This window comes from Empidonax traillii, unplaced genomic scaffold (genome assembly GCF_003031625.1).
Source record: "Empidonax traillii isolate 1590-97213 ecotype Southwest subspecies unplaced genomic scaffold, ASM303162v1 scaffold1097:size207311, whole genome shotgun sequence".
Lineage (NCBI taxonomy): Eukaryota > Metazoa > Chordata > Aves > Passeriformes > Tyrannidae > Empidonax > Empidonax traillii.
This window is the reverse complement of record NW_020956290.1, coordinates 106084-131049: the sequence shown is the minus strand read 5'-3', so window position 1 is coordinate 131049 and position 24966 is coordinate 106084. Positions and strand designations below refer to the sequence as shown.

Here is a 24966-nt window from a genome sequence, read left to right as displayed (position 1 = left end):
GACCAGCCAGGGCTCATTGCCAAGGGACCATGCGGCCGGGACAGGGAAACAATCTGATAGGATGGTTAAAACAACCAATGGACTGGAAAAGAGAAGTGTGAGCCTGCCCTGAGAGAACCAATCGGGCTCAAGAAAAGGCTATATTGCTTTTTAAGGAAGAAAGAAAGCAGAGCAGAGCTGAGCATGGGAGGGACAAGGGAACAGTTATGCAAATTGAGAGACCTTAAAAGAACTGCCCCCCCCCCATCTCGGGGTGTTCTCAGGCCCTGGCACGAGGCAAACCTGACTGCACCCAGCACGCGCTGAAAATAAAAGTTCTTTGTTTCACTTTATTTGGCCGTCTTCGAAATTTTAATTTGAGATATTTCTCACACACAGCTCAAACTAGGAATTGCTGACCTTTTGGATAACAAAGGAGATGATGACCAGTCATGATAGCGAGGGGGGTGGACAAAGACAGGGCAGCAGGAGGCAAAGACTTGGGAGGAAGAGTGAGACTAACACAGGTAGACTGTGACAGTATAAAAGCCCAGAGGTTCCTTGGTTGTTTGAGCTCCTCAGAGGCACCAGCTCAAGGTGTTTCTGTGTTTCTGCGCCACGAATAAACTGCCTTATGGAACGAGACATCTGAGCCCCTGCCATGGGAAACCTGGTCTGCGTGGGGGGTGTGTGTGAGGAGCCAAGCGAGACCTGTCAGGCCACCGTGGGGGAGCTGCAGTCCCAGCAGTGAAAGCTGGGACTTGGGAGCGTGACTGCCAGGGGGGTCCCTCAATGTCCAGAGCGGGAACTCCCCTCAGCACTCGCCTCCCGTGGGCAGCAGCCCCATAACCCGCCCTCTGAATGCTGGGGGACGGCGCTCTCCTTCCCACGGAGACACAGCTACATTAACGACTCTCTCGAGCGTGTCATTATCGGCTCGTTGCGCACCGGGGAGCGAACCCCACTGCGTGTGGGAGGGAACCCCACTGTGTGTGGGAGCGAACCCCATTGTGTGTGGCAGCGCTCTTGCCGCCATCGCTGCCCTTCCCGCCGCTCCCCCATCGCTGCCGGCACTTCCCGCGGAAGGGGCGGGCGGCGGTGACGGAAGGGTTGCCGGGCACTGATGGCGGCGCTGGCGCGGGCCCTGGTGAGCGAGGGAAGGAGGGAAGGAGGGAGGGAGCGAGCGAGCGCTGCTGCTGCTACTGCTGAGGGGCCGTGTGGGGCCGTGTGGGGCCGGGGCTGTCCCCCCGCACCCCGAGGGGTGTCAGCGGGCGCTGCTCCCGCCGCCCTCCCCTCCCCTCAGCCCCGCGGTGGTGTCTGGCGAAGCAGCGGGTCGAGCTTTTCCCCGCAGAAGTTTGTGTTTGCAGAAGGGTTGCTGAGGGGCTGGAGCGTGTCCAGGGAAGGGTCTGGAGCACCAGGAGCTGCTGAGGGAGCTGTGAGGGAGAAAAGGAGGCTCGGGGGGACCTTGTCGCCCTGTCCTACTCCCTGACAGGAGGGGGGAGCCGGGGGGGTCGGGCTCTGCTCCCAGGGAACAAGAGACAGGAGGAAAGGACACGGCCTCAAGCTGTGCCAGGGGAGGGTCAGGCTGGACACTAGGAGCAATTTCTGCACAGAAAGAGTGATTTAGACGTTGGGTTGGGCTGCCCAGGGAGGCGGTGGAGTCACCGTTCCTGGAGGTGTCTAAGGGAAGACTGGTTATGGCACTCAGTGCCATGGTCTGGTGTTGGGTCATAGGTTGGACTTGGTCATCCTAGAGGTCTTTTCCAACCTACTTCACTCTGTGATTCTGTCGTGTGAGGGTCTGGGCTCCTGGTTGGGGCTGGAGACACGTGTCTGTCAGTGTGGGGCTCCTCTGGGCTTAGTGTGTTTTCTTCTTCGAGTTTCTCGTCTCACTTCAGGTGTTTGACACCAAGGATAATGTAAAGATTCTCATTCCTGTGTTACTGGTCAGGCACTGGCACAGGTAGGCCAGGGCAGTGGTGGAGTCACCATCCCTGGAAGCGTTCAAATGCCGGGTAGATGTGGCACTTGGGGACACGGGTTGGTGGTGGACCCAGCAGTTGGACTTGATGGGCTTTTCCAACCCTAGTGATTCAAGTTGGAAGAGTTTGGGTTCCTGCGAATGATTGGATTTCTAATCACTCCACTCTTTTCTTCTTTCCCATGCATTTGTGTGCATTTTTCCTTCTTTTGGCCTTTAAAGTCTGTGCAACAGAGCTCTTCTTTTTAGCATAGAGTCTAGAAAAGGGAGTTTTGTACCTGGATCTGATCTTGTGCCGCCACACAAATACACGGATGGCCAGCACTGCTAAGTGGGGCGAGATTTCCCAGGAACAGGAAAGGCCTTTGGCCAGAGGGCAATCTCCACTTATGAAATGAATCCACCAAGTTCTCAGAGCCGATGGCTCAGGGTGTGGTTTTCACCGGCACAGTGAGCCCTGTCCTTTCCACTCTCAAGGTGAAAGCAGCCAAGCACAAACCTGCCCGAGAGCAGCTGAAGTGGAGCGAGCTTGAGTTCCTGCTTCCTCCTCCCATCCCTGCCCTTTCTCTGTGCTCCTGCCCTTGCTCTGTTGCCTGCAATTGCCTCCTCCAGCACATTTTTCTTGGCCCCTATGGTCCCAATTCTGGAGCAGCAGAACAGTGGCAACATAAAAATAGTTTTGTGGCGTTTTAAAGCACTGAAGAGGCAGTGGCCAGCAGACAAGGAGGGGGAAGCTAGGCAGGAGGGGAGCAGGGAGAGCAGTGGGGAAGCAGTGAGGCACCAGATGGGTTCAGCTGTCCATGGAGCTGCACCCCCAGGGCAGGGTTTGCACTGAAAACCTGCTTCTGAAGGGGAAGGACTTGCCTGCTGGGCTTCCCTGTCCCTGGGCAGCTCCTTGCCCATCTGCTGCTGGCATTCAGGTGGCAAAGGGAGCTGATTCATTTTTTCAGCCTAAGCAGACATTTCTCATTAGAGGGGAGGAGATGGAGTTCTTTGCCATTTTGTGAGCTGAAGTGCACCAGGCTTCAGCACGAGCACTGCTCATCCCTGGCACCTCCCAGCACTTGTTGCTGCGTTAGAATTTAGGGGTTGCCTACTTGTATAAAAGTAAATCTTCAAACATTCCGTGTCTCTTCTTTCTACTGAAAATAAGGAAAATTACTTTTGTTGTCTGTCTTCAGTCCTTCTTTGGGTGCACCTCCTGGTGTATGGTAGGGTCCTGATGATTGTCCAGACGCTTCAGCTCTATCATTAATCCTGCCATTAGGATAAAGCTGGTTTTTTTTCTCAAGAGATCTTGATAAATAGCTTGTCTGCTACCTAAGACTTTCCTAATGGTTGCCAAGAGCATTTAGAAGATCATATAGTGATATTCTTCCATCTTGACAAGGCAGCTGTCTGCAGGCTGTTCCTGAGTAAATCCTCTTCAGTTTAGGCTTGGTACTTTTTCCCTCAGCCAAACAAAAGTATCACTTGTAATTTGAAAGGAGGGTTGTGCTCTGCAAACAGTGATTCTGGCTTAGACAAAATTCCCTAGCTCTTGGTGTTCCCTGCTTTCTGCTGGGGTCTGTTTTCTTTGTTACTGGATTGTTAATCACATCTCAGCTTTTCATATGAAAACACAACATAACCATCTCATGCTTATTTTATGTTTTGATATGTCTTTGCCTGGTTTTGTTGCAGATGTGCTTTTCAACAGCTATAAACCCCAGTATGTTCAAGCTCTAAATCCCAGCCTGGGCACGTTTTCCTTCTTGTTATAGAGAAAAAGCCTCACAAAAGTTCTGTCAGATCTTTGGAATCTTTTAAAAATTGATTATAAAAAATGGTGACTTCTTTCTCACTGAAGTGTTTGTTAAACTGTTTATGGAAGGGCACTGGGTTAGCTCAAGGAATACTTTGTGGTACTCAGGTGAAATGTTTTTTTTAATAGAAATGTATCATTTTCATAATCTCACTCACTGAGCAGTGATGTTACACCGAAAAAGCAGAAATAGAATCATCTTGCTATAGTTGAAAATAAAGCTGTTTTTATTAGATAAAGGCAATCCATTCTAATAATATATACATTATTTCCAGTATTGGTGTAGTGCATGTATGAAGGAGGCAAATATTGTACTAACTTGAATATTGCAGAAAATAAAAGATGCAAAGAAAGTGCAGGCAAAGAAAACTCCATCTCTTTCCGTATTACTGACATTTTCATAACAGAAAATAATTATCTTCAGTGAAATTTATTGGGACAATATGTGCTTTTGAAATACTAAAATTCTTAGCCGTGCCTGAGTAAAGTAAGACAAAGATACATAAAAGCTGTGAGTTGGATGGGGGCTTTTTGGAGCTCACTCTGTCAATTGAAGAATGCTTCTTGAGCATTTGAATTTATTGTATAGACTGAAAAACTGTGGTGTGGTTTTGTGATGTAGACAGCCCACCATTTCCTTCCACTCATCTGTTTCTGCCATCAGACTTGGGTTGGATACTTGTACTGGAAGGCAAAATATTTTTATAATCAAAATTTATACTCCTGTCAAGCACAAGTTGGGAGTTGAATCTAAGGATTGTTAGAATATCCTCAGCTGGAAGGGACCCACCAGGATCATCCAGTTCAACTCCTGGCCCTGCACAGATACCCCAACAATCCCCCCCTGTCCCTCAGAGCGTTGTCCAAACCCTCCTGGAGCTCTGGCAGCCTTGGGGCCGTGCCCACTGCCCTGGGGAGCCTGTTCAGTGCCAACCACCCTCTGGGGGAAGAACCTTTCCCTGAGATCCACCCTGAGCCTGCCCTGACACAGCTCCTTGCTGTTCTTGTTGTATGAACGAATAAAACCTGTGGAAGCAGAAGGGCAGTTAAACTATTTCTGTGTGTTTGGGTCCTTTTCTTCATCTGCTCCTGTCCCTGTTGCAGAGCTGCCAGACTGGAGTCAGTCAATGGATAACAGGATGCAGTGGATTGCTCCAAACCGCCACAGTCCCGGGCCAGTGTAGACGGATGCTCTGCAGTATTTTCCAGGTAGGATACCAGAGCATGTTAAACTGTGTAAACAAAAATGGAACGAGCTGAAATGGCTAAGGAAAAGTCACGTTTTTGTCAATAAAGAGTCTTTCAAAAGTGATGTCTTCGCTGTGTATTGCTGAAATATCGAGGCAGCTCTAGAGCTCTGTGCTGCAAAAAGGGTGAGCTGCCACTCTTTGTTCCACGTCTTCATTCCAGCTCTGTCTTTTAATAGATCTAAATTATTCAGTTATTGAATAGATCTAAATGATCTGTCGTGAGGAGGTTAAGTACAGAAGTCCAAATGTAGGTGTCACTTTTCCAAAGCAGCTCTTACGAGCCAGTCACAATTGCACGTAACCTCCAGCACCTTATTTTCCAGAACACTTTATTTTACAGAATGTCTCCACTGTGCAGTGGCCTTGGACTTCCCAGTACTGATGGATGTTTACCTTGCTGAGCACAACGCTTAGTGTTGCTGCAGTGGAAGCTCTGCAGTTTGGCTTCCAGCTGTGTGCCAGCAGGCACAGTGCCAGGGTGTGTCTGTCCGGAGTAAATCACCTGGAGCATCGTGTGGAAGCACTCAATGAGAAAGGGGTGAAAAACACGTAGAAAATGGAGAGGTGCTGGCTCTCAGAACAGAATTAGAGTCTGTTCCTGGTGTTTCTTTCCTGCAGCCAGTGAAGAACAAGGGGATTAAGCCTCTTCTTCATCCTCCTTTGTATCACAACTCGTGCCATAGAGCCATGATGTTCACAATGAGAAATTCCCTGTAAGCTCTTTGGCCTGAGTGTCTTTTCTCAGAGAAGACCTTCCAGTTCTAGGAAAATTGCTGGTGATTTTGTGACACAACCCTACTATTAAAGCACAGTCCATACCAAGTAACGTGATGTTTGGAGGAGAGAGGGAAATGAGCAGTTGTGAGGTTAGTGATGAAGTTGGGCTCACTCTGAGCCACCAGTACATTCAGTACCTCTCTGGGGAGGACTGCTCTGAACAGCATCTTTACTTTGATTTAATTTATTAACAAGGTACTGCTAAGCTGGGGGTGCTGAGAGGCAGTGAGGGGTGTTTTGTTCAGGGTGCAGCTTCTTCCCTGGGGAGCCTGCTCACTCCAGCTCGAGAGTTTTCTCTGTTGTGCAGTAGCTCTGTGATACAAGTCACGTGCTCTGAAGTTATAGTGGTTGTAGGGGTAGCTTTTACCCTGTAAATTGTGTTTTCTCAAGTCCTTCCACAAAGGCAATTAAATGGGCTATAAAATTGTAGACAAAAATAGCATGAAGTCTGTTTGTCTGCAAGGTCAGGAAACAGATTTATTCTTTATTTAAAGACAAACTCATAATTGAAAGTAGTGTAAGCAAGTGAAAGCAGACAGCCTGTGGTTTTTCAGTGGAGTGCTCTGCCAGTCTGTTCCATCAATACATTTGTGGAACACTGGAAAATGAATGGTGTGGAGCATCAAGCATTTTGTTTGCAACAGTTATGATAATAAATTGGTGGGGTTTTTGATATAAAGTTTTTCAGCATTAGCCAAAAGTAATTAGCAAACTAAGGGTGATTGTTGATGTAAAGTGAAGTCAATGATCTCTTAATCTTTTTCTTTTAATTTCTTGTATCATTTTTACTAGAGACACAAGGCTGGCCCCTTCCGACTGTCCAGATTGTGTCGGGGATGGATTCAAGCCAGGGGAGCCACCACGCAGCAAACCAGATCCTTTTACAACACAAATCAGGTGAGAAGAGCTGCATGTTTTTATTGTGCTGGGGATTAAACAGGGACGGGAGGAAAAACACTTCCCAGGACGTACAGGAGAGGACTCAGCTTTCCCCTAAGATATTTTAGTGTGGTGACAACAATGGGTCCAGTCATTTGAGAAGGAATTCTGTTCCTTTCCAGCAAATGAAGGGCTGGCATAGGAGGGTGCAGTTACAGCTGGGTTATCAGGGTGAAGGTTCCGGTGATAATCCTGAGGGTTTCCTTCCAATGAGGAAAGAAATTAAGTCAAGGGGAGTAGGTATTGGTGTGGAGAGCAGATATTCCTTCTGGACATACTTGAAGTGATGGGATGTTTTCTGATTCTTTAGCTTGGGAATAAAGTGTGATGACAGTTTTGGTATCTGCTAAACACTGAAAATTGTAATTCAATCCACTAATAACAGCTAATTATTGTCTAATAATTTCTTTACTGTTCATCTGTGGTCTATGTGTCTTGTACATTTATTGTATTTTGTCTTGAAATAGAAGTTTTCTGGAGCGTGAATCAACTCCATAAGATTAGTTTACCACTTAAATGAAGGCTGTCATAATAATTATCCTGATTTGGCTCTTGTTAACCCAGTGTGAAGAAAATGGCAAAATGGAATGCATGCCTGAGAAATGATAGGACAGAAGAAAGAAGAAAGCTAGGGCTTGAGGGGTAAAACTTCCATGAAAGCAACAATCCCAGTTTGCCATCTACCTAGCAGTGTATTTTGCTGGTGTAGAGTTAGAGGTACATAACTAAGAAGGGTTTAGAATTAGTTATTTTGACATGACAGAAAAAATGAAGGAAAACAAGGAAACGTGTGCAAGGAAAGAAGCCCTGGCTTCTCTTTCCATTTAGTTCTTAACTAGAACCTTTTCCTTTCTTTATGTCCATTTTTCAGTGTTTTTCAGCTGGTGAGATAAAACCAAACACCTTGCAGACAGGGAGACTGAGGCATGTCAAAAAGGGTCGCACAATTTATCATGACCAGAGCTAAAGGTGTAATCCCAGGCTCCCTGATCCCTGTTCCTGCCTGCACTGCTCTCTGATTGCTGCACAAACAGCATGTGCAGAGCAGGTCTGGGAGAGCAATGAGTGACAAGATAGATATGAATGACATGATAAAACATGAATGATAAACCAGGAGTGGCACGAAGATCTTCAAGGCAGGACTCAAGACTTGCTTTTGATGTGTTGGAAAGGACTAGGGGAGGGGTCCAAGGGTTGAAAGATGAATTGGGAAACTGGTTAAAATAGCCTTGGTGTAAGAAGCCAGGCAGGATTTATGACCAGAGGGGAAGTAGTTTACAGCAGAGTAGGTCTGAGGTGGGTTTTTGGACAGCAGCTTCATTATTTTGAATAGAGAAGTACTTACTCATCTTTGAAATGTGAACTTGACTGTGCACTCCTGGTGGTAAAGTGGTTTGGAATTAATGGTGAGCCCCAGATGTTTCAATTTATGTTTGGTGTCAAAATCAAGAAGATTGTTTGCTTTAAGCACTGCATTGAGCAGGAAAGGCAGCCTGAGGTGGGTTTGTGTCCCTTGCAGTGTCTTGATGAGCTTGTTTTGAGTGAGTTAGACAGCATATTTTTGAAGTTTTCTCTCTGTGTGTCATGGTTTAAGCCCAGCTGGCAACTAAGCACCACAGAGCCACTCAACTTGCTCCCCCCTCCTTGTCCTGGTGATTCCTAGACCTGATTTTATAGATTATAGGACTGTTTAGTTGCACTTGGCTGAACCAAGCACTCCCTGCTCAAATCCCCTCTCTGTCTCCTGAGCTAGTCCAGGCTGACTTGCAGAGGAATGAAGCCAGAGTCATGGCATTTCTTAGGAAAAACCTGCTTGCTGGCCAGTCATTGTGTTAGTAATCAGCTAACAGCAGCTGAAGTGAGATGCTTTTGGTTTTTAACTTCCTCTGTGTAATGAAAGACCTGTACTGAGGGAGGCTTCAGAATTCACTTGTACATAAGAGGCCTGTGGTGAAGTTCTGCCTGGATTCCCTGGAGGTTCAGTGTGACTGGAATTGCTGTGGAGGAGATGAAGGTTGATTTAGTGAGTTTGGGGTGGCAGTGGTTATTCGACAGGAGTCCTGCATTGAGCAATTCCTATCATTGCCTGGCTGGAGGGGGATTATGGAGTGGAAGGTTAGGGGTCATTTGTAGTGTAGAGGAGAATATTACATGAGTTATTCTTGAAGAGGAGGTACTAAAAATTGCTGTAAATATTCACATACTGCCAGTAGACTCAGTGGGTCCATCATGTGTGGCAGAGGGTGGGACGTGCTTTTGCAGTTTAGTTCTGGGTGGTGGGAGGGGACAGGGGGAACAGTTTGGACAATCAAAGAAGGATCTGAGTATCCCAGGAGGTCCTGGGCAGTGTGACAATGTCTGACAGATGCTGAAATGGTGCTGAGAATAGTGTAGGCTATTTCAGGACCCTTCTAAACTAGAAGATGGGCAGATGTATGAAACTGGCCTATAAAAGTCATAAAAGACTGAAAAGTGGAATAGAAAATGGTTGTTTGCAGGTTCTTAGAGGAAAATTGGGAGCATCCAGTGAAATCAGTCATAGAATAGTTTGGGTTGGAAAGGACCTTTAAAGGTCACTAGTCCAAATGACAAGGTTGGATGTAAAGCAGGCACAGCTTTGACATCGTTAAACCACGAAACCTCAGCGCACCACACCTTTGTGTTACGGAGGTTCAAGAGTTTCAAACCCTGGGGTACTGAAGGGGCATCCAACTGGAGCTGCCTAACATGGCTGGATACATTTCCTAGTGGGAGAATGCCTGTCAAAAGCTGGACAGGTGCACCCCAGGAGGCTTGGGGGGTGTGTGCTGTTTCTCTGCTTGTGTGTCTTCTCCAAGGAGCTGCTCCTGCTCCTTGTTGGAGTTGGCAGCCTGGTCTTATTGTTCTGGCCATGTGTGGCAGCCTTGGTGTTGCTAAATTGCTTCCCTGCTTTTCTTAGTATGTTGATGTGTCAGGAGGAAATGTTTAGGGTAAAATGCCAGCAGCTGAAAGCAGTTTAACATTTCTCTGGTCAGGGAGCTTTCTCAGATTGTAAGGCTCTCAGCTGTGTTTCCTCGAGTGTATGTAGGAGATTCACATGCAAAAAAATGGGTTAAAAATGGAGTCATTTGGTGATAGCTAAAGGTCTATACTGCAGAGTTAATTCATGGTAATTCCTGATGGCTGATTACTGCTGCCAGGGTGCTCAGAGACAGAATGCCAGGAGGTTTTCTTACCAGTTGTGCTGATTTGGGTTTGGGGTAGTGTTGATTTTCTTCCCAGTAGCTGATATGGGCTGTGGTTTGGGTGTGTGCTGGAAACAGTCCTGATAACAGGGATGAAGAGAACATCACATAGGAAAACCAGGGTAATATTTTCAGAGAAGACCTAAATATGTGTTTGTTTTGTTGAAAAAAAGACAGTAAACAAAAACCCTAAAATTCCCTATTAAATTTGTGTCTTTTCTAGCTAAAATGATTTGTCAGATTTAATTGCTGAGACTGAAATATGTGCTTTTTCAATTTTACAGCACCTTTCTGCAAAAGATTCCTTGCAGCCAACTGAAGAGAAAGTGGGAGCTTTCACAAGGATAATAGAAGCAATGGGGTTCACAGGACCACTCAAGTACAGCAGATGGGTAAAGCAGTCACTTAATAATTCTTTTGGTTGTTTGGTTGTTCTGAAAAGCAGACAAAACCCAGCACTTAGTGGAAAATAGTTAATTACCCATGTAAATACCTGTTTTCTGATGTAAGGAATAATAATCCATAGCTTGAACCTCCCTTGATCTGTCCACTGCCATCACTGACATCCGTGCCAATATTGCTTTTGGTGTGTATGGTCTAAAGCCTTCTTGAATTTCTTCCAATATCTGATTTTTGTATTTCATGTGTGCACCAAAAACCACAGTAACAGACTTACTGTGCAAGTCAAACACCCTCATAGTCCATCATCTTATCCCTAATAGTGACCAACCTCTGTAAATTAGGAGATCTTGATTACAGGTAAAGCACATTGTGATAACTGTCTTGTGTGCTCCTCCAGCTTCCACCGGCTTTAGGACTTCTTGCATGAAAACAGACATTTTTGTAGAGTGTTTATTGATTTTTCTTCTATAAATGGGTCCAGTTGCACTTGGAACTCTTGTTTGTAGCTTCCATAGCATTCAGGATCAGGGATTTCCATCACCTGAGGCACCACTGGGGGAAGAAGTACAGTTGGTTTTAGTTGGTGCCCTTTAATTTTGTAGTTAAAAAAGGTGATTATTCTTTCCTTGGAGTTTTTAATCACATTCTGCCTTCCACTGATGATTTGATAGATGTATCTATTATGTAATATCTACGCCTTTCTCTGCAGTGAGAAGGCTGAGTCTAACTTGTTTCTTTTATTCAGGCTCTTCCATGTTGTGATTTTTGTTGCCCTTCTCTGAGCCTCCTCCAGGGTTCTGTATTTCTGGGGCTGGAGGGTCTCCCAAGCAGTCAGCAGGGAGAAGTGGTGTGTTGCTGTTCAAGGCAATGCTCAGCGTCAGTTGACCAGGGCAGAGTCACAAATAGGTCCTTCCCTTTATCCTTTTCTCTTTAAACAGCCCTTTCATAAAGCAGTTGTTAAACACTGACTGAAGGAGAGCAGTTTGGTGAGAAACACCTTCACTTCCTTGTGCAGAAGGAAAAAGATGAAACTCATGATTTCTTTCCTCTGAACTAGGAGAGAGTATAAAGGAGTGAGAGGAAAAGGCAGCTTGAAGGAAGGGCTGAGCCCAGTTGTGTTGGAATTAAAGTCAGTTCTTCGAGTAGAAAAAAATTAAAAACAATAAAAATCTTGAGGTGCTTTGAATACCTGCAAGGCAGAGTGCACCTCCTCTGAGACTGATCTGAAACTGTTGCTGATTGCATCTTGCTCCTCAGAAGGTGTCAAGCAAAGATAACTGACCCATTAGAGGCTTAGGTATTTCGGTTTAAATCAGTGGCTTTAATCAGGTGATGTTAAACCTCATGAGAGCGTAGTTTCTCTCCCATGTGCTTGTGTACATATTGTTGTAATAAAGAATCTTATTAGCTCAAAGTGTTGATTCAGAGTTCTCCTTAATTGCTGCTCTTTACTGCCTGTTTTTGGCTGGGGAACCTGGATTGGGAGAGAGTTATTTTGTGGTTAGGGCCCAAGAGACCTGAGTTCATTTTTGGCCTTGCCAGTGCTCTCTAGGAGATCTTCGGGAAGTTTCTTCATATTTCTCCGCTTTTTTTCCATTTTCTTCTCCCTTCCCCCACACCTCTTCTACACCCTAAAACTTCCATGATTACATTTCATCCCTCTCTCCTTTGTTACCTGCCTTATTTAAGGCTGGATTGTGGGGACTGTTCTTTGCAATTTGTTTTTAATGTCTAGTAATGCCTGCTCTGGGGCAGTGGCTCCCACCAGGGACATCTCTGCTCCCAGGCCAGGCAGCGTTTTCTTTAAAAGGGAAACCTCCACAACTCCTGTAAGTTATTTTACTCCAAGAAGTTTAGATGTAGGTTTCATTTTTGACAGAAGCCTGAGATTACTGAGTCAGAAAAATAATGGGCTCCTCAGCAAGCAGTTGCAACTTCTTTATTTTCCTTTTGGCTGCACAAGGCACAAATAATTACTTTGGGGATTTGAACTACCGTTTAACAGGCAGGGTGCTCATCCCTGTAATACAGTGAGCACTGAGAGGATCCCTGGTATATGTCACTAAAAATAAAAAAGAAATAAACCAAACCAAAGCAACCCAAAGCCAAGGCCACTTCCTGCCTTAGGTAGGGCAGTGGGTTGTGGAGTTTTCAAATTTTTCTTAATTTTTCTTCCCCTGATGTTAGCAAGCAGGAATGGCTGACAGCTCTTTCAGATCTTTGCTATTAGTTATTGTGGCCTTTAAAGTTTCAGCACATGTGTCTGTGTTTTGGATGGTGCACTGGAAGTGTTTTGGGTGCACTGGCAGGCCAGAAACAAAATTAGAAGTGCCAAAGCACCTGGGAATACCTCATGTCATTCATCATTTGGCATTCCTCTCTCGCTCTTCAAGCTTAGTCAGCCAAGTTTCATTTTTCTAGGAAAAATTATTGTTAGGACATTTCATTTTAGGACGTTATTTACTATTTCTAGGACACGTCTGGTATGTGACTTCTTTAATATTTAAAACTTCAATTATACAAAACACTGTCAGTGGTGTACATCACTTAGAGTTATGGGAGAAAACCAGGAATTGTGAACTGGACTCTTTGGAGTCTCTGTAAGGAATTTCTTTTCCTGTTATTATGTCAAGTACTGTGTCAAACTAGATTAGGAAGGCTATTCAAGAAGCCATTTAATAACCTCTTCCCCGCGAGGCAAGGTTCATTATCCTCATGCCGTTACTGGCACAGTTCAGGGTGCTCCTGGAAACCCCAGGTGGTTGTGGTTATCAAGAGAAGCGTTTGCAGCGAGTGGCAGCGCGTTTACCGAGCCCAGCAGGGCTCAGAGGGGCTCTCAGGAGTGCAGAGTTCAAGTGTTGCCTTTTCCTTTCTGCCGCAGAAGATCAAGGTGGCGGCGCTGCGCATGTACACGTGCTGCGTGGAGAAGACCGACTACGAGGAGTTTTTTAGCAGTAAGTAATGGATTGGTGGTTGTGGGGCTGCTGCTGCCCCGTGCTGTGGGGTGGAATTGTGTCTTTAGATGTACCAGTCCCGATAAACGTGACAACAAAAAGACTTTTCCTTGTTGGGCCCTGCCGGCGCGTGGTCAGCTGGGAGCTTGTGGAGTCATGAGGGCAGACTCTGGAGGCTGGGATTGTTACATTTTACCTGCTGCAGTGGGGATGGGTAAAACTCGGAATATCCTGGACTTTGAAGGATATTGCCTTTTTATTACCAGGTGTGGCATAAACTAAGAATTCCAGTATCTCTTCCCTGTTTACACTGATCAGATGGTCTCTGTGTCCTACATGATGCCGTCCCCAGTGTAACTGGGATGCAGGATGAGAACCATCCCCGGTGTAACTGGGATGCAGGATGAGAACCATCCCCGGTGTAACTGGGATGCAGGATGAGAACCGTCCCCAGTGTAACTGGGATGCAGGATGAGAACCATCCCCGGTATAACTGGGATGCAGGATGAGAACCATCCCTGGTGTAACTGGGATACAGGATAAGAACCATCCCTGGTGTAACTGGGATGCAGGATCCCCTTCCTCTGAGGCACAACTTTTTTATGGTACAAGATCATAGGGTCCTACCTGTCCCTCTCCCTCGTGGCTGGGCCAGGTTTGGCTACGACTTAGAGACTTCCTACATTTTTACTGACCATGACCAGGACACATCTCTTGCCTGGGTAGAGAGTATGACTAGAACAGAGACACAAGTCCCTCCTGTAAGTATGTAGGTATGACATTGGCTTGGATTGGCTTGGCTTTTCCATGCTGTACACAACTATTAGCTAAAAATCTGGTGCTGCTTTGAGTAGTATCAGATCTGGCTGGTGAAGGGCAAAGATGTGTTTTTGAGACTTACATAAGCTTCAGTAATGTTTTTTCTTATGTGCATTATTTCCTTTGTCAGTGTGCTTTAGCTGTAGTAAACCCGTTACCTGGATCTGGCCTGTCACTGGGATTCCTGAGCTACCAAGTACTTTCTTAGAGCACAGGTTGGGCTGCTGCCTCTTGAGAGATCAGCTGAAGGGACATCTTCATGCAGTGCAGAGCTTATTGAGGGTGGTTTGTTACATGGTGTTGCTACTGCAAGATTTTCCAGTGGTTTCCAGAAGGTTTTCCAAACCTGTGATGTGGTTTCAGCGGCCGCAGGAGTGAGAGCACTCTATGAGCAGTAGGATTCACCATCAGTGATCAGGAACTGAGAACCTCCTTTTCCCTGTGCACAGCCCTCTCCCCGGCTGTGTGCCCCCCCTCCCCAGGCTTGCTCAGATAAGTTCTCTTCTGTTTGTGGTATTTACCTCTCAGACAGGGGCTTTCCTGTTTTTAACTGGTGTTTCACCATCTCCGTTTAATCGTACAGAGATACATAAATGTTGTCCTAAATTAAAATTTAAAGGACTCTCAGAGCATGTCTGTGAAAAAGATACTGGCACAGATTTTCAGACTCAGTAGTATTGAGTAAAATAACTTCAGTTGTGGTTTTGCTTTTGTCTTACTGTTTTAAAAAGAAAACATATATTTTAAAGGGTAACATATATTTGCATTGACTCGAGACAGTTGCTGCTTAAGGATCAAGGCAGTTTGCTAGGATTGATGGAGTGCATTGGTGATGTAAGAACACCTGTGGCTTTGGGATCAGTGCTTGTGGTCCCAAAGAAATTGTTCACCATGTCTTCCTCAAACTGGGTCAGTCAGGAGCTGGTTTTTTTCTTTTTTCAACTACAGATGGACATTGCTTAAGCTCATTGTTCCCTGCTCAAGGAGCAGCCTGGGGGGATGAGTAGGAACAGAAAAAACTAACTCTGAGCTCTCTCCCCTGGTGCCTGCAGGGCTGGGGAGCCCCGAGGGCAGGATGGTGCTGCCTGTGCTGTGGTTATGCTCTGCTGCCCCCGGCACTCCTGGCTCTGGTTGCAGGGTGTTGATATCCCAGTGAACTGCACAGAGGCAGCTCTGCTCTCTGGAGAGCTTATTAGCCCTTTCTGTGCCGTGTGTGAGCGCTGTTACCCCACTGAGCTGACCCTGGGAACCCGCAGCCATCCGTGTGTGAAACAGCTCGTGGGCTCGTTAACCCTGAGCGAGCAAACCAGTTCCTCGGAGAGCCTTCTCCAGTGCTCCTGCACGTGCTGTTGTGGTGTGCTTGTGTTGTGGCAGGAACAGCAGCTGCACTGGGACCTGATGGAACTTGGACTGGTGTGTGGAATTTGTCAGGTAGTGCTCTGACAGAGGGTGGAGAGTGGATGGTGTGAGGACTAGCACAATGCCTTACAGGTTCCCTTCTTATCTCACTGTATGTCTGCTGATGAACCCTGGAATTTCCAGCTTTCTGTGGCACAGTGAACTGCCTGTCTCTGCCTTAGAACAGCAGTTCCCAAAATACAGGCTATGGATGTGCACGTCATCAGGCTGCTGTAGAACATAAAGGATGTGTTTTAATTGAGACTCTCAGTATTGTACTGCACTTCATTTCGTTATTACCTGCCATTCTGTGGTGTCTTGGGTTTGGATCATTCACGGACAAAGCAGGGGAACTCTGCTTTAGAGCTTGTATCCCAAATGTCTGTACTGTGCTGCTTACGTGGAAAGAGGAGCTGTTTTAGGACTTCAGCTGTTTCTTGTTTAAAGGAGAAGAGAGAAGCAATAGAGGGAGCAGCAAAGTTCCTGGTGCCAGGCTTGGCACAGAGCTTGGGGAGTTCCAGTGAAACAGAGGAGGCAGCCTGTGAGGAGGGAACTGCATGCCTGACCTCACACCTGGAAGGTCAGAAGAGCTTCTAGGATCAGGCAGGTGATTCTCAGAGCTGAGCTGGAGTTTGGCTGATGAACACGGGTTCATCAAAGGGTTACTTTGAATTCATCTTCAACTATTAACACTGTTAACTGTTAACAGCAGCAGGGAGCTGACCCTACCAAAACAGCCTTTTGGTGGTTTTTGGTGGGACTCAAAGCAGCTCCAAAGGGCTGAAGGTTTGGGGACTCTGGATACTTGTGTCTCCCATAGCCCATCAGCTGCCTGTCACACTCAGGGGAGCAGTGACACAGTGCACCTGTTCTCTTGCAGGATGTGGGGATATTATCCCAGTGTGTCCTTCCTAAAATTGTGGGAGTGCCAAAGATGATGTGTCATGAAAAAGTCCATGGTCAATTTTTGCATCCCTTACCTCGTGAACTTTAAGTGCAGGACACGACTGCAGGAAAAGATGTCCTCATAATCCTGAGCATCCATGTCTTTTCCATGTGACCAGGATGTGTTCTATATACAGAGCAGGTTTATTGCCCAGCTGTTATCACAGTAATTTCATAGGTAGCTTTACCAGCAGACATTTTTTCTGTATCTAGTTGTATTCTGTGGGGAATAATTTTCTGTTTCATTATAGGATGGAATCTTCTCCCCAGTTAGTTTCCCAGAGTAAGGTGTTCCAACCCTCTAAGTTTTAGAATTTCATTCTTTTTACAGAGCTGATAGCTGAGGGTAGACTTGTTGCTTTAAAGGAGCCACCCCTCCTTTAAATTTTCGATGCAGACGGTCCTAATATAGAAGCTAAAAAATGATTTATAAAAATAGAATTGCAACACTTGGAAAGTTAGAGAAAAAAAAATCTTCCCTCCTGGGTACTGAATAGGTCTTTACAAACTTTCCATGTTTCCAGGAGTAGAGGTGTGAGCTTTGCTTTCCACTGCAGAGTGATTTCTGTGGTGGGGGACTGATCCATGGGAACTCCTTGAGAAACCTCTGTCTGAACTGGCTGTTTGACTCCAGCCTGTGGAACCTCTGTTGATTGAAATGGTTTGGTTAATGCAGGCATTGTGTGCTCCTGCCCCAGTTAGAGATGCCTTGGCGTGGCTTTTGGTCAGAGTAGTCGTTTCTAGGCACAGGAACTATTTCTAATGGGAATGAGAGAACCAGAAGGGGAGAAGGCTGAGGGAGATGTGTGTTTAATCTCCAAACACAGACTGTTAGTGTCTTTGTACTGTGTTAGAGGTGATGTATGGGCACTGATGCTGAAGCTTGGCACCCCCCTAGGACTGATGGAGTCACCTCTCTGGGGAGGGAGGAATAGTCATGGTTTGTTTGGTTCTTCTGGTGGTTGCCTGACCAGAGTTGGCAAACGTAAAGAAAGAGGCTGGGAAAGTATTGCTGCATGATCCAGGTGAATCTCCTTGGGAATACTTAAGAGCCAGGAAGTACAGGAGTCAGGAAGGAATATATTAAACACAGGGAAGATAAGGTTGACTTCCTTGGGGCACATCTGACTGGAGAGCCTGTTTCTGAATGCTCTCTGGGCCTCTTCCAGCCAGCTTTGAGCAGCCCAGAAGACAAGGCCAAGTGCTGGGTAGGCCAAGGCGACGGTGTCAGGTCCTTCTCATTAGGGATTTCCCTTAAAAACTTCTCCAGGAAACAAATGTCGAGGTGAGTGCCTGGGAGGAAGGTTTAGGACTGACAGGAACCGAAGGATTAGTGTGCACAGAACCCATAGGTCCCTTGTTTTCAAGCATGAGGAAGAGGACTCTGGTTCCTGTGCCACACAGCCTAAATCTCCAGCCTCACATCCTCAGGGCACGTGGAGATCCATCCTGTGAGCACACATAGGGACAAGCCAGCTCTGGGAAAACCAGTGGCTGTGGGAGTAGAGCTAAACCTGCAGACAGGCTGTTTGTGTGGTTGGTCAGTGGTTTTAATCCGAATGTAGCCTGACAGGTACGCTCAGAGTGCCGAGGGCTGTGCTGGAGTAAATCAGGGCAGATTGATTGATTTACAGATTCACAGATTTACTCTGACAGTGGAATCAGAGACACACAATTCTGTCCCTGGCAGGAGAGAGCAGCACATGTAAAGGAAAAGTGTAAGAACAGAGCAAGGTGTCCATTGATTCCTCCCTCATTACTGCTTTGGGACTTCATGACCTAGAAGCCACATGTTTGTCTCCTTCCCCATTTTTAATTTTTCCCCCTTGTAAATGTTATCTCAGTGAGCCCCAAACACCTGAAATCTTTCAGAATCTGCGGTGTCCTGTGGCTGCACGTGCCAGAGTTTGAGCACAAACATGACAGTAAATGGTATTTCTTCCAATGTATATGTACTCTTATTACTGAAAATAAATTACCAAAGTGCATTTAGATTCTTGTGTTAGGGACAAAATGTGATGGAGTTCATATTAACGTTTAGTTTTGTTTTTGTGTCTTCCCCCCTCTCATCAAGGGTGCCAAATGCCTGATACTTTGAATTCATGGTTCCTAGTAGCCCAGCTTCACGTTTGGTAAGTGAAAATCAAAATAGTAATATAATTATTTTCAGGAAATAGAGTGATATGTATCTTAATGTGAGGAAAAAGTAGGCTCTGTGGTTGTTGCTAATAGAGGATTTATTCATTTTACTGATGACTGAATTACAGCAGTTTTCTACTGAAGAACAAAAAGTGCCATAGAGAAGCTGACATCTCTCACATCTCAAAATTCCTCACTAGTGGAATGATCTTTGCCATGAGTTTTCTAAAAGCCTTTCTCAAGTTTTGTGGAAAAATCTGACTTGGGTGTTTTAGGAAAAGTTTAAATTTATGTAAAAGTCTTCTAAATTGGGAGAATTTGTGGTGATGAGAAGCATTTAACAAATTATAGCACTGGCATTTATTCTTGCACCTCTGAAAGGCACATGCAGGGGGGTGAATGCCAGCTTGGCTGCATGTAAAAATATCTGACACCTTAAACATGACATTTTTTTTTCCCTTTTTCGTTTGGGAAAGTAGTAGCCAAAAAAAATCAGGTTTTCATCTAGCATTGCATACTTGTAAAGGTCAGGGGATGCACAAGGGAGTGCAGTCATTTTTGTAAATGCCAGATCTTGCAGGGAACTGAAGTCCACAGCCTTGGGGTTCAGCTGTCCAAAGGCTGAAAGGAAGTTTGTACTGAAATAGCTGCACTTAAGGCCCCTTATTTCCTTGCCTCCTCTTTTTCCCCTCCCCTCCTTTTAATTTCCTGTCTCCTCAATGTATTGAAAGGTGAGGCAGCTCATTACACTAAAGAGTGAACAAATTAGCAGAACCTTTGAAATTATAATCAGTGAATGAATCAGTGGAATCAAGGAAGGAAGGCCCTTGAGATTTGCAGTTTATTTATTTCCTGCTGTTCCCTGTGGGTAAAAGGCTTTTAAAATTAATTGATAAGCTAATAATTCATATAGATATTTGGAAAACCAGTGCAATAAATATTGAAAAGCAAACTGTAAGTGTCTGGGGAAAAACAAAAAGAGGTAAGATGAATCTGCTTAAGAACACACTTTTTTCCCCACATCATCTTTGTTTCTCATTGACAGGAAAATATATCCTGTGATTGATGCACAGTATGAAATTCAAGATCAAGAATAAAAATAAACAAGGGAACTATGACAGAGGTGAAACTGGTATAGGATAGGCACAAATTTTTGAGGTCAGAGCTACGTGGGCTTCTTTTGAAGAAAGGCGAGAGTTGCCACGCTTTGAGCTGGTGATGGTAAGGAGAGATTCACTGAGGAGAACTGAAGTTCTCTTCTGTGGAGGATGTGGTGGACAGGCTGACAGCAGTGTCCTACACAGGCAGGAGAGAACCAAACCCCTCTGCCTCGTGTGGCAGCAGTGGAAATTCAACTGTGGAGGGCAGCACTGAAGGTTGATTTTTCCCGGGTATGTGAGTCTGGCTCCTCTGTGCTCCTGGCAGCTTGACCTAAGGAGCACTGTCATTCTGGACCTCAGATGGGAGGCTGAGTTTGATATTCCAGGACACAGAAGCCTGTGCCAGGCCTGCTCACTGCCTGGGTCATTGGGAATTGCTACAGGCTTTGCTTCTTGTGAGCTCAGTGACCAGAATCCTGCCCTGACATAATTTGCTTTCCCAGGCAGGTTTGCTCTCTGGGATTCTCTTTCTTTGAGTAGTTTGACCTCAGGAAAGTGGGAGCAGAACACTATTGCTTTTGCTGGCTCTGGCAAGGTCAAGGACATCCTGCCCTGTCTGTAGGCTCTGGTCCTGTCTCTCTTGCTGGACCATTCACCTCAGAGCCTTGAAACCTTCCTGACCTGGTGGCCAACAACCTGCACAGAGATTTTGATCGTGATCTGCTCCCCCTTGCAGAGCAATCTGCATCACTCTCTGATGTACTGACTTCTTCCCTCTTATTCAGGGTTTTATATTTACAGTATCTTCTGAAGCTGGAGAAGGTGAGAATTTTTACTAGTTTGGTGAACTTTGCCTCCTTTCTTGCTGTTGTCATTTCCCAGCCTCTTCTGCTCTACTTTTCTGTGCCCTTTGTGTCCCAGTTTTTATGGACTTAGGGTGCTCGTCAGGGCAAAACTTCTTATGTTACAGATTCTTGTGGGTCCTCTTTGACTCTCTGGCTCTTATTTCCTCTTGTCTGATGAATAGGATTTTTCTATTTACCTCCAATCAGAAAGGGAGGAATTCAGGCTCTCTTGTTTAGCTTCAGCTTTTGCAAACTTCTTTCAAGACAATGTTCCTTTAGAAACATTTCAGTGCCTTCCAAGGCAGTGCTAAAATCATGCTTTAAAAAAATCAACCCATCAATATTATTTAGAAAACCTGCCTATCATTATGCTTTCCTGGATGTCATTTTTTCATAGGCTGTTTCTGTTACTTCACACCTTTGATGTCAGAGAGACTCCTGGCTTTATGTTTGGAAGTCTAGACCTTTAGAAAATCTCAAGCTGTTCATCTCCACTGCTGGTCTGCATTTTCCCACACAGTGTGAGTGGAGTATTGGCTGAGTCCAGAGCTGTTACCAAACTGCCAAAGAAATGACTTGGGTGACTGCTAAGAAGTGCCTTGCTTTAATATTATCATGTGGATACCTAGAGCTCCCTTCATATTTTCATCAGACCAAGTATGGTGACATCTCCCTGAAGTATTTAGGATCAAAATAGTCGTGCTGCAATTCCTGTTCTGAAAGGATCAAAGACCTGTTGCAAAATTTCATCTAAGCATTGTTATTCTTAAGGAAATCTGCACTTGAGAAGGTTTTGATCCACCTGAGGAAGTCCAGAGGAGAACAAGAACCACTAAATAGGTAGAAAACAATTCCTGCAGGAAAAGATTTCTCTGATTTGCATCAGAAGACTGAGGGCACTGCTCTCTTTTGAAATGTGCTGCTTCAGAAGAAAGGGAGCAGGCTCAGTTTCATGGGAGAGGGCTTTAATTGCATCAGAATAGTTTTGCTTGAGAGAGGTTTTAGGAATAAGTTTATTTGGAATGTCTCAAGCATTTAGCTGGTCCTGCCTTAACATGAGGGAACAGGCTACTTCTGTTGATACTTGTGTTGTTAAGCCAGAGGAGTGTCTGAACATCACAGCTCCAGAAACAGGTGCTCTGGAGCAACTGAGGCAGCAGGAATGAGTGGCCGGGTGCAGGGGACAGCGGGAAGCTCCGAGTGGGCTTTGCCCTTATTGGATCATCTCACCTCAGGGCATGGCACAGGGCAGTCATCAGGGTGGTGCCAACCCTCACTTCTGGTCTCCCAGCCCGTCTGGCACGGTGGGAATACTGACAGAAGCAGTTGTAGCTGAGGCTGTTGTGGGAGATGGCATCATCTCTCAGCTGAGAGGGGTCAGGTTACAGATGCTCCTGTTCCTTTTCAGTCATCCTTTCACATCATTTTCTTCAACAGAATCTCTCTGCATAACTTAAATAAAGCAAAAATTATCCAACCCAAGCAGTGTGAGGTAGACAGCTTTCTAAAGATAGTTTGCAGTAATTTTGCTTTCATGGCTTGATGAAGATGAGTCAGTATTTGACTAAACTACAGCACAGATTGTGCAGTGAAACAATAAAATGTTTCACACCACGGTGATCTAGTTATGAGGTTTATAGGCTTTAAAGAGCCTGTGTCTTTTAAACCTCAGACAGCAGGTGAAGTAACAAACTACCAAACTTTCAAATAAACTGCAAAATTCCATGATCTCACTCGTGGTGCTGCAGAACAGCTCTGTGACAGCACTGCATCCAAGCACAGAGCTGCCTTTGAGGCCCTGTGAGTAGCAGGTTTTCCTCTGAACACCCCTCCAGACCTGCTCATCACTGACCAGTTGTTGGCTGTTGGTCTGTCAACGCTCTCTCCTCCTGCTTCTCCACCACTGAAGGCACACAGGGTAGGAAGCATTATTTGTGCTTGGGAGGAGGTTTTCTTGAAAACCACTCTTTTTTTTTTTTTTCTTTTCTTTTTCTTTTTTTTTCACCCCTGAGTTTGTGTATTCAGCAAGAGAAGTATAAAAATGCTTTTTTAGCCCAAAATTTCTCCTTTAAACTGAGTCGTTTTGACTTAGGAGTGGGTAAAAATTTTGGATTCAGTCACTCTTAGTAATAATTCACTTTTTTTTGTACAGCTCGATTATGTAAATGCACAAAAAGAACAAAAGTTTTCAAACTGGTGGAAAAAACCCAACAGTTTTAAGCTCTTTGTTTTGTGGAAGGGCTGGTAACTGGACAGCTGTTCTCTGACCACTGTTTGAGCTGAGAAGCTCTGCATCTAGAAATCAGATTCTGGTCTGTGGGCTTTTCTTCTCTCAGTGTTATGTTTCAGTTCAATGGCCCTTATATGGAACTTGAAAATCTGGTTCTGACCAGAAAGAAGAATATGGGACTGAAGTTTTTGCTGCCTTCTGTTTGTTTTGTCTCTGTGACTATAACTGGCAATAAAATTTTCTTCTTTTGCAAGTTAATGTCTTTACTAGTCAGTAGACAAGAAAATCCATCATAAAGGTTTTCATCTGTCCTTTTACAGGACAACACCTCAGGTGTTTATGATTCTCCCTGTTGAGTTGGCATTCACAGGTCACCAGATTCTTTTAATGCTTCTGTACACTAAAGAAACGAAACGAACCCATTAAAAAAAAAAATTGTTTTTACCTCTCAGCTCTTGTGGCACATTCCCCACTATTGATAAGCACCAGCTTCCCAGTGGCCTCCAGCTCTGCTGGTTTTACATGAGCTGTAAGGAGCCTCACCTGTGAGCAGCTTCCCACCTGCAGCGTGTCTGTGAAAGGCAATGACTGCTCTCAGGCTCCAGCGTTTGAGCATCATCTCATCTACAGTCACTCAGTCTATCCTGGGCAGGCACTTCTGCCTCAGCACAGGAGCAGATCTGCTTTGATGTAGAGAAGATGGGACGGGTGATGGGACTGGTCCCAGCTCAGTGAGGGATCAGCCTGGGCTTCAGTTCATGCTCTTTACAGGTGTTGTAAAAAAGGCCAAATAAAACGTTTGTTCATATGATTTATTTTGTAGACAGGACAGCAGCAATGAAGTTGGAGTGGCTTTAATGCTTTTAAAAAAAGTAAGACAACTCACCCTGATGTTGTCATTAAGATCCCACAATGCACTTTCAGACCTCTGAGTTGTTCTCTCTTGTGCTGCATGTGGGGGTTTTGCCAGTGGTTGGACACGTATCCAAAGACCCCTGTAGCTGAAATAATTTAGGACATGGCTAATGTGGATTTGGTTGAAGCCTGTAACTTCCTGAAGGTGTCCCAGCCTGGCTGGTTGGGGCTCTTGGAGCCCTTCAGTGCCCCAGGCTGAGCTGCAGCTGGCTCAGGGCCTGGCATCAGACAAGCCATGCGTTCCTGCTCCGAAGGGTGGGATCTTCTGAAGGCTGAGGAATTTAGGTTACAGTAGTAACCTAAATTGAACTAGATTACAGTACTGACAACAAGAATAGAGCCCACTATCACTCTTCCGTGGCTGGATTGGCCAAAATCCAGCAGATACAGCTCCTGAGTATAGAATAGAAGAGTTTATTTAAAAAAAAAGGAAATAAAATCTCCTCGTGTGTTTTTTTTTTTTCCTGACCACAAACATATGCTGTGAGGAAAATCTTCAGTGAGCTGAAATACGTGTCATTGAGTCTTTCCTTCTGAGAAAAGCCTCGGGAGCTCTGACTGGAGGGTGTGTGTCCTTGCAGGATGTGCCTGGTCCGGATGAAGCAGGAGGGCCGCACGGGGAAGTACATGTGTCGCTACATCGTCCACTGCATGTGGGAGGATGTTGAGCAGCGTGGTAAGGTCATGGGGGTAAGTTCTCTCTGGTGCTGGTAATCCTGATGATTCCCATCTTTCAATGCTTTTGTGACTTCGCATTTCCTAGAAGAATGCCTGAGAATCAACCTGCAGCTGCTCCTTTATTTATTACCTTAAGCTGATGCATGCAGCCCTCGCTCCTGGCCATTCGTTGCCTCTATTGAGCCGCTGAGCTTGTCTCGGAAAGTGCATCAAGGCCTGGATGAAGATATTGATTTGGTTTAAATGCATGAATTTCCCACGTGGTTTGCCATGTGACTGCAGAAATGGATTCTGCTGTTCATGGGATATGTTACTGATGATCTGGATGAGGAGATTGAGTCCACCATTAGCAAATTTGCAGATGACACCAAGCTGGGGGGTAGTGTGGATCACCTGGAAGGCAGGAGGGCTCTGCAGAGGGACCTGGACAAGCTGGATCCATGGGCTGATTCCAAGGGGATGAGGTTCAACCAGGCCAAGTGCCGGGTCCTGCCCTTGGGCCACAACAAGCCCCGGCAGCCCCAGGGCTGGGACAGAGTGGCTGGAGAGCAGCCAGGCAGGAAGGGAGCTGGGAGTGTGGAGGGACA

The 24966-nt window shown here is 45.6% G+C and overlaps 1 protein-coding gene across 2 annotated transcripts in view; it reads left to right on the top strand.

Moving 5' to 3' along the window:
- The first annotated feature begins 1065 nt into the window (after positions 1–1065).
- LOC114068588 (ubiquinol-cytochrome-c reductase complex assembly factor 1) overlaps positions 1066–24966 on the top strand; it is a 46030-nt gene continuing 22129 nt past the window's right edge. The window contains exons 1-7 of one of the 2 annotated variants that reach the window (XM_027904832.1): positions 1066–1126; positions 4869–4973; positions 6584–6688; positions 10239–10346; positions 13241–13310; positions 18547–18604; positions 24283–24391. In XM_027904832.1, the coding sequence (XP_027760633.1) occupies positions 1103–1126; positions 4869–4973; positions 6584–6688; positions 10239–10346; positions 13241–13310; positions 18547–18604; positions 24283–24391 (579 nt within the window). In that variant the 5' untranslated portion in view covers positions 1066–1102. Of the gene's footprint in view, positions 1127–4868; positions 4974–6583; positions 6689–10238; positions 10347–13237; positions 13311–18546; positions 18605–24282; positions 24392–24966 lie in introns of both variants that reach the window. The other variant, XM_027904831.1, reaches the window with a different exon arrangement.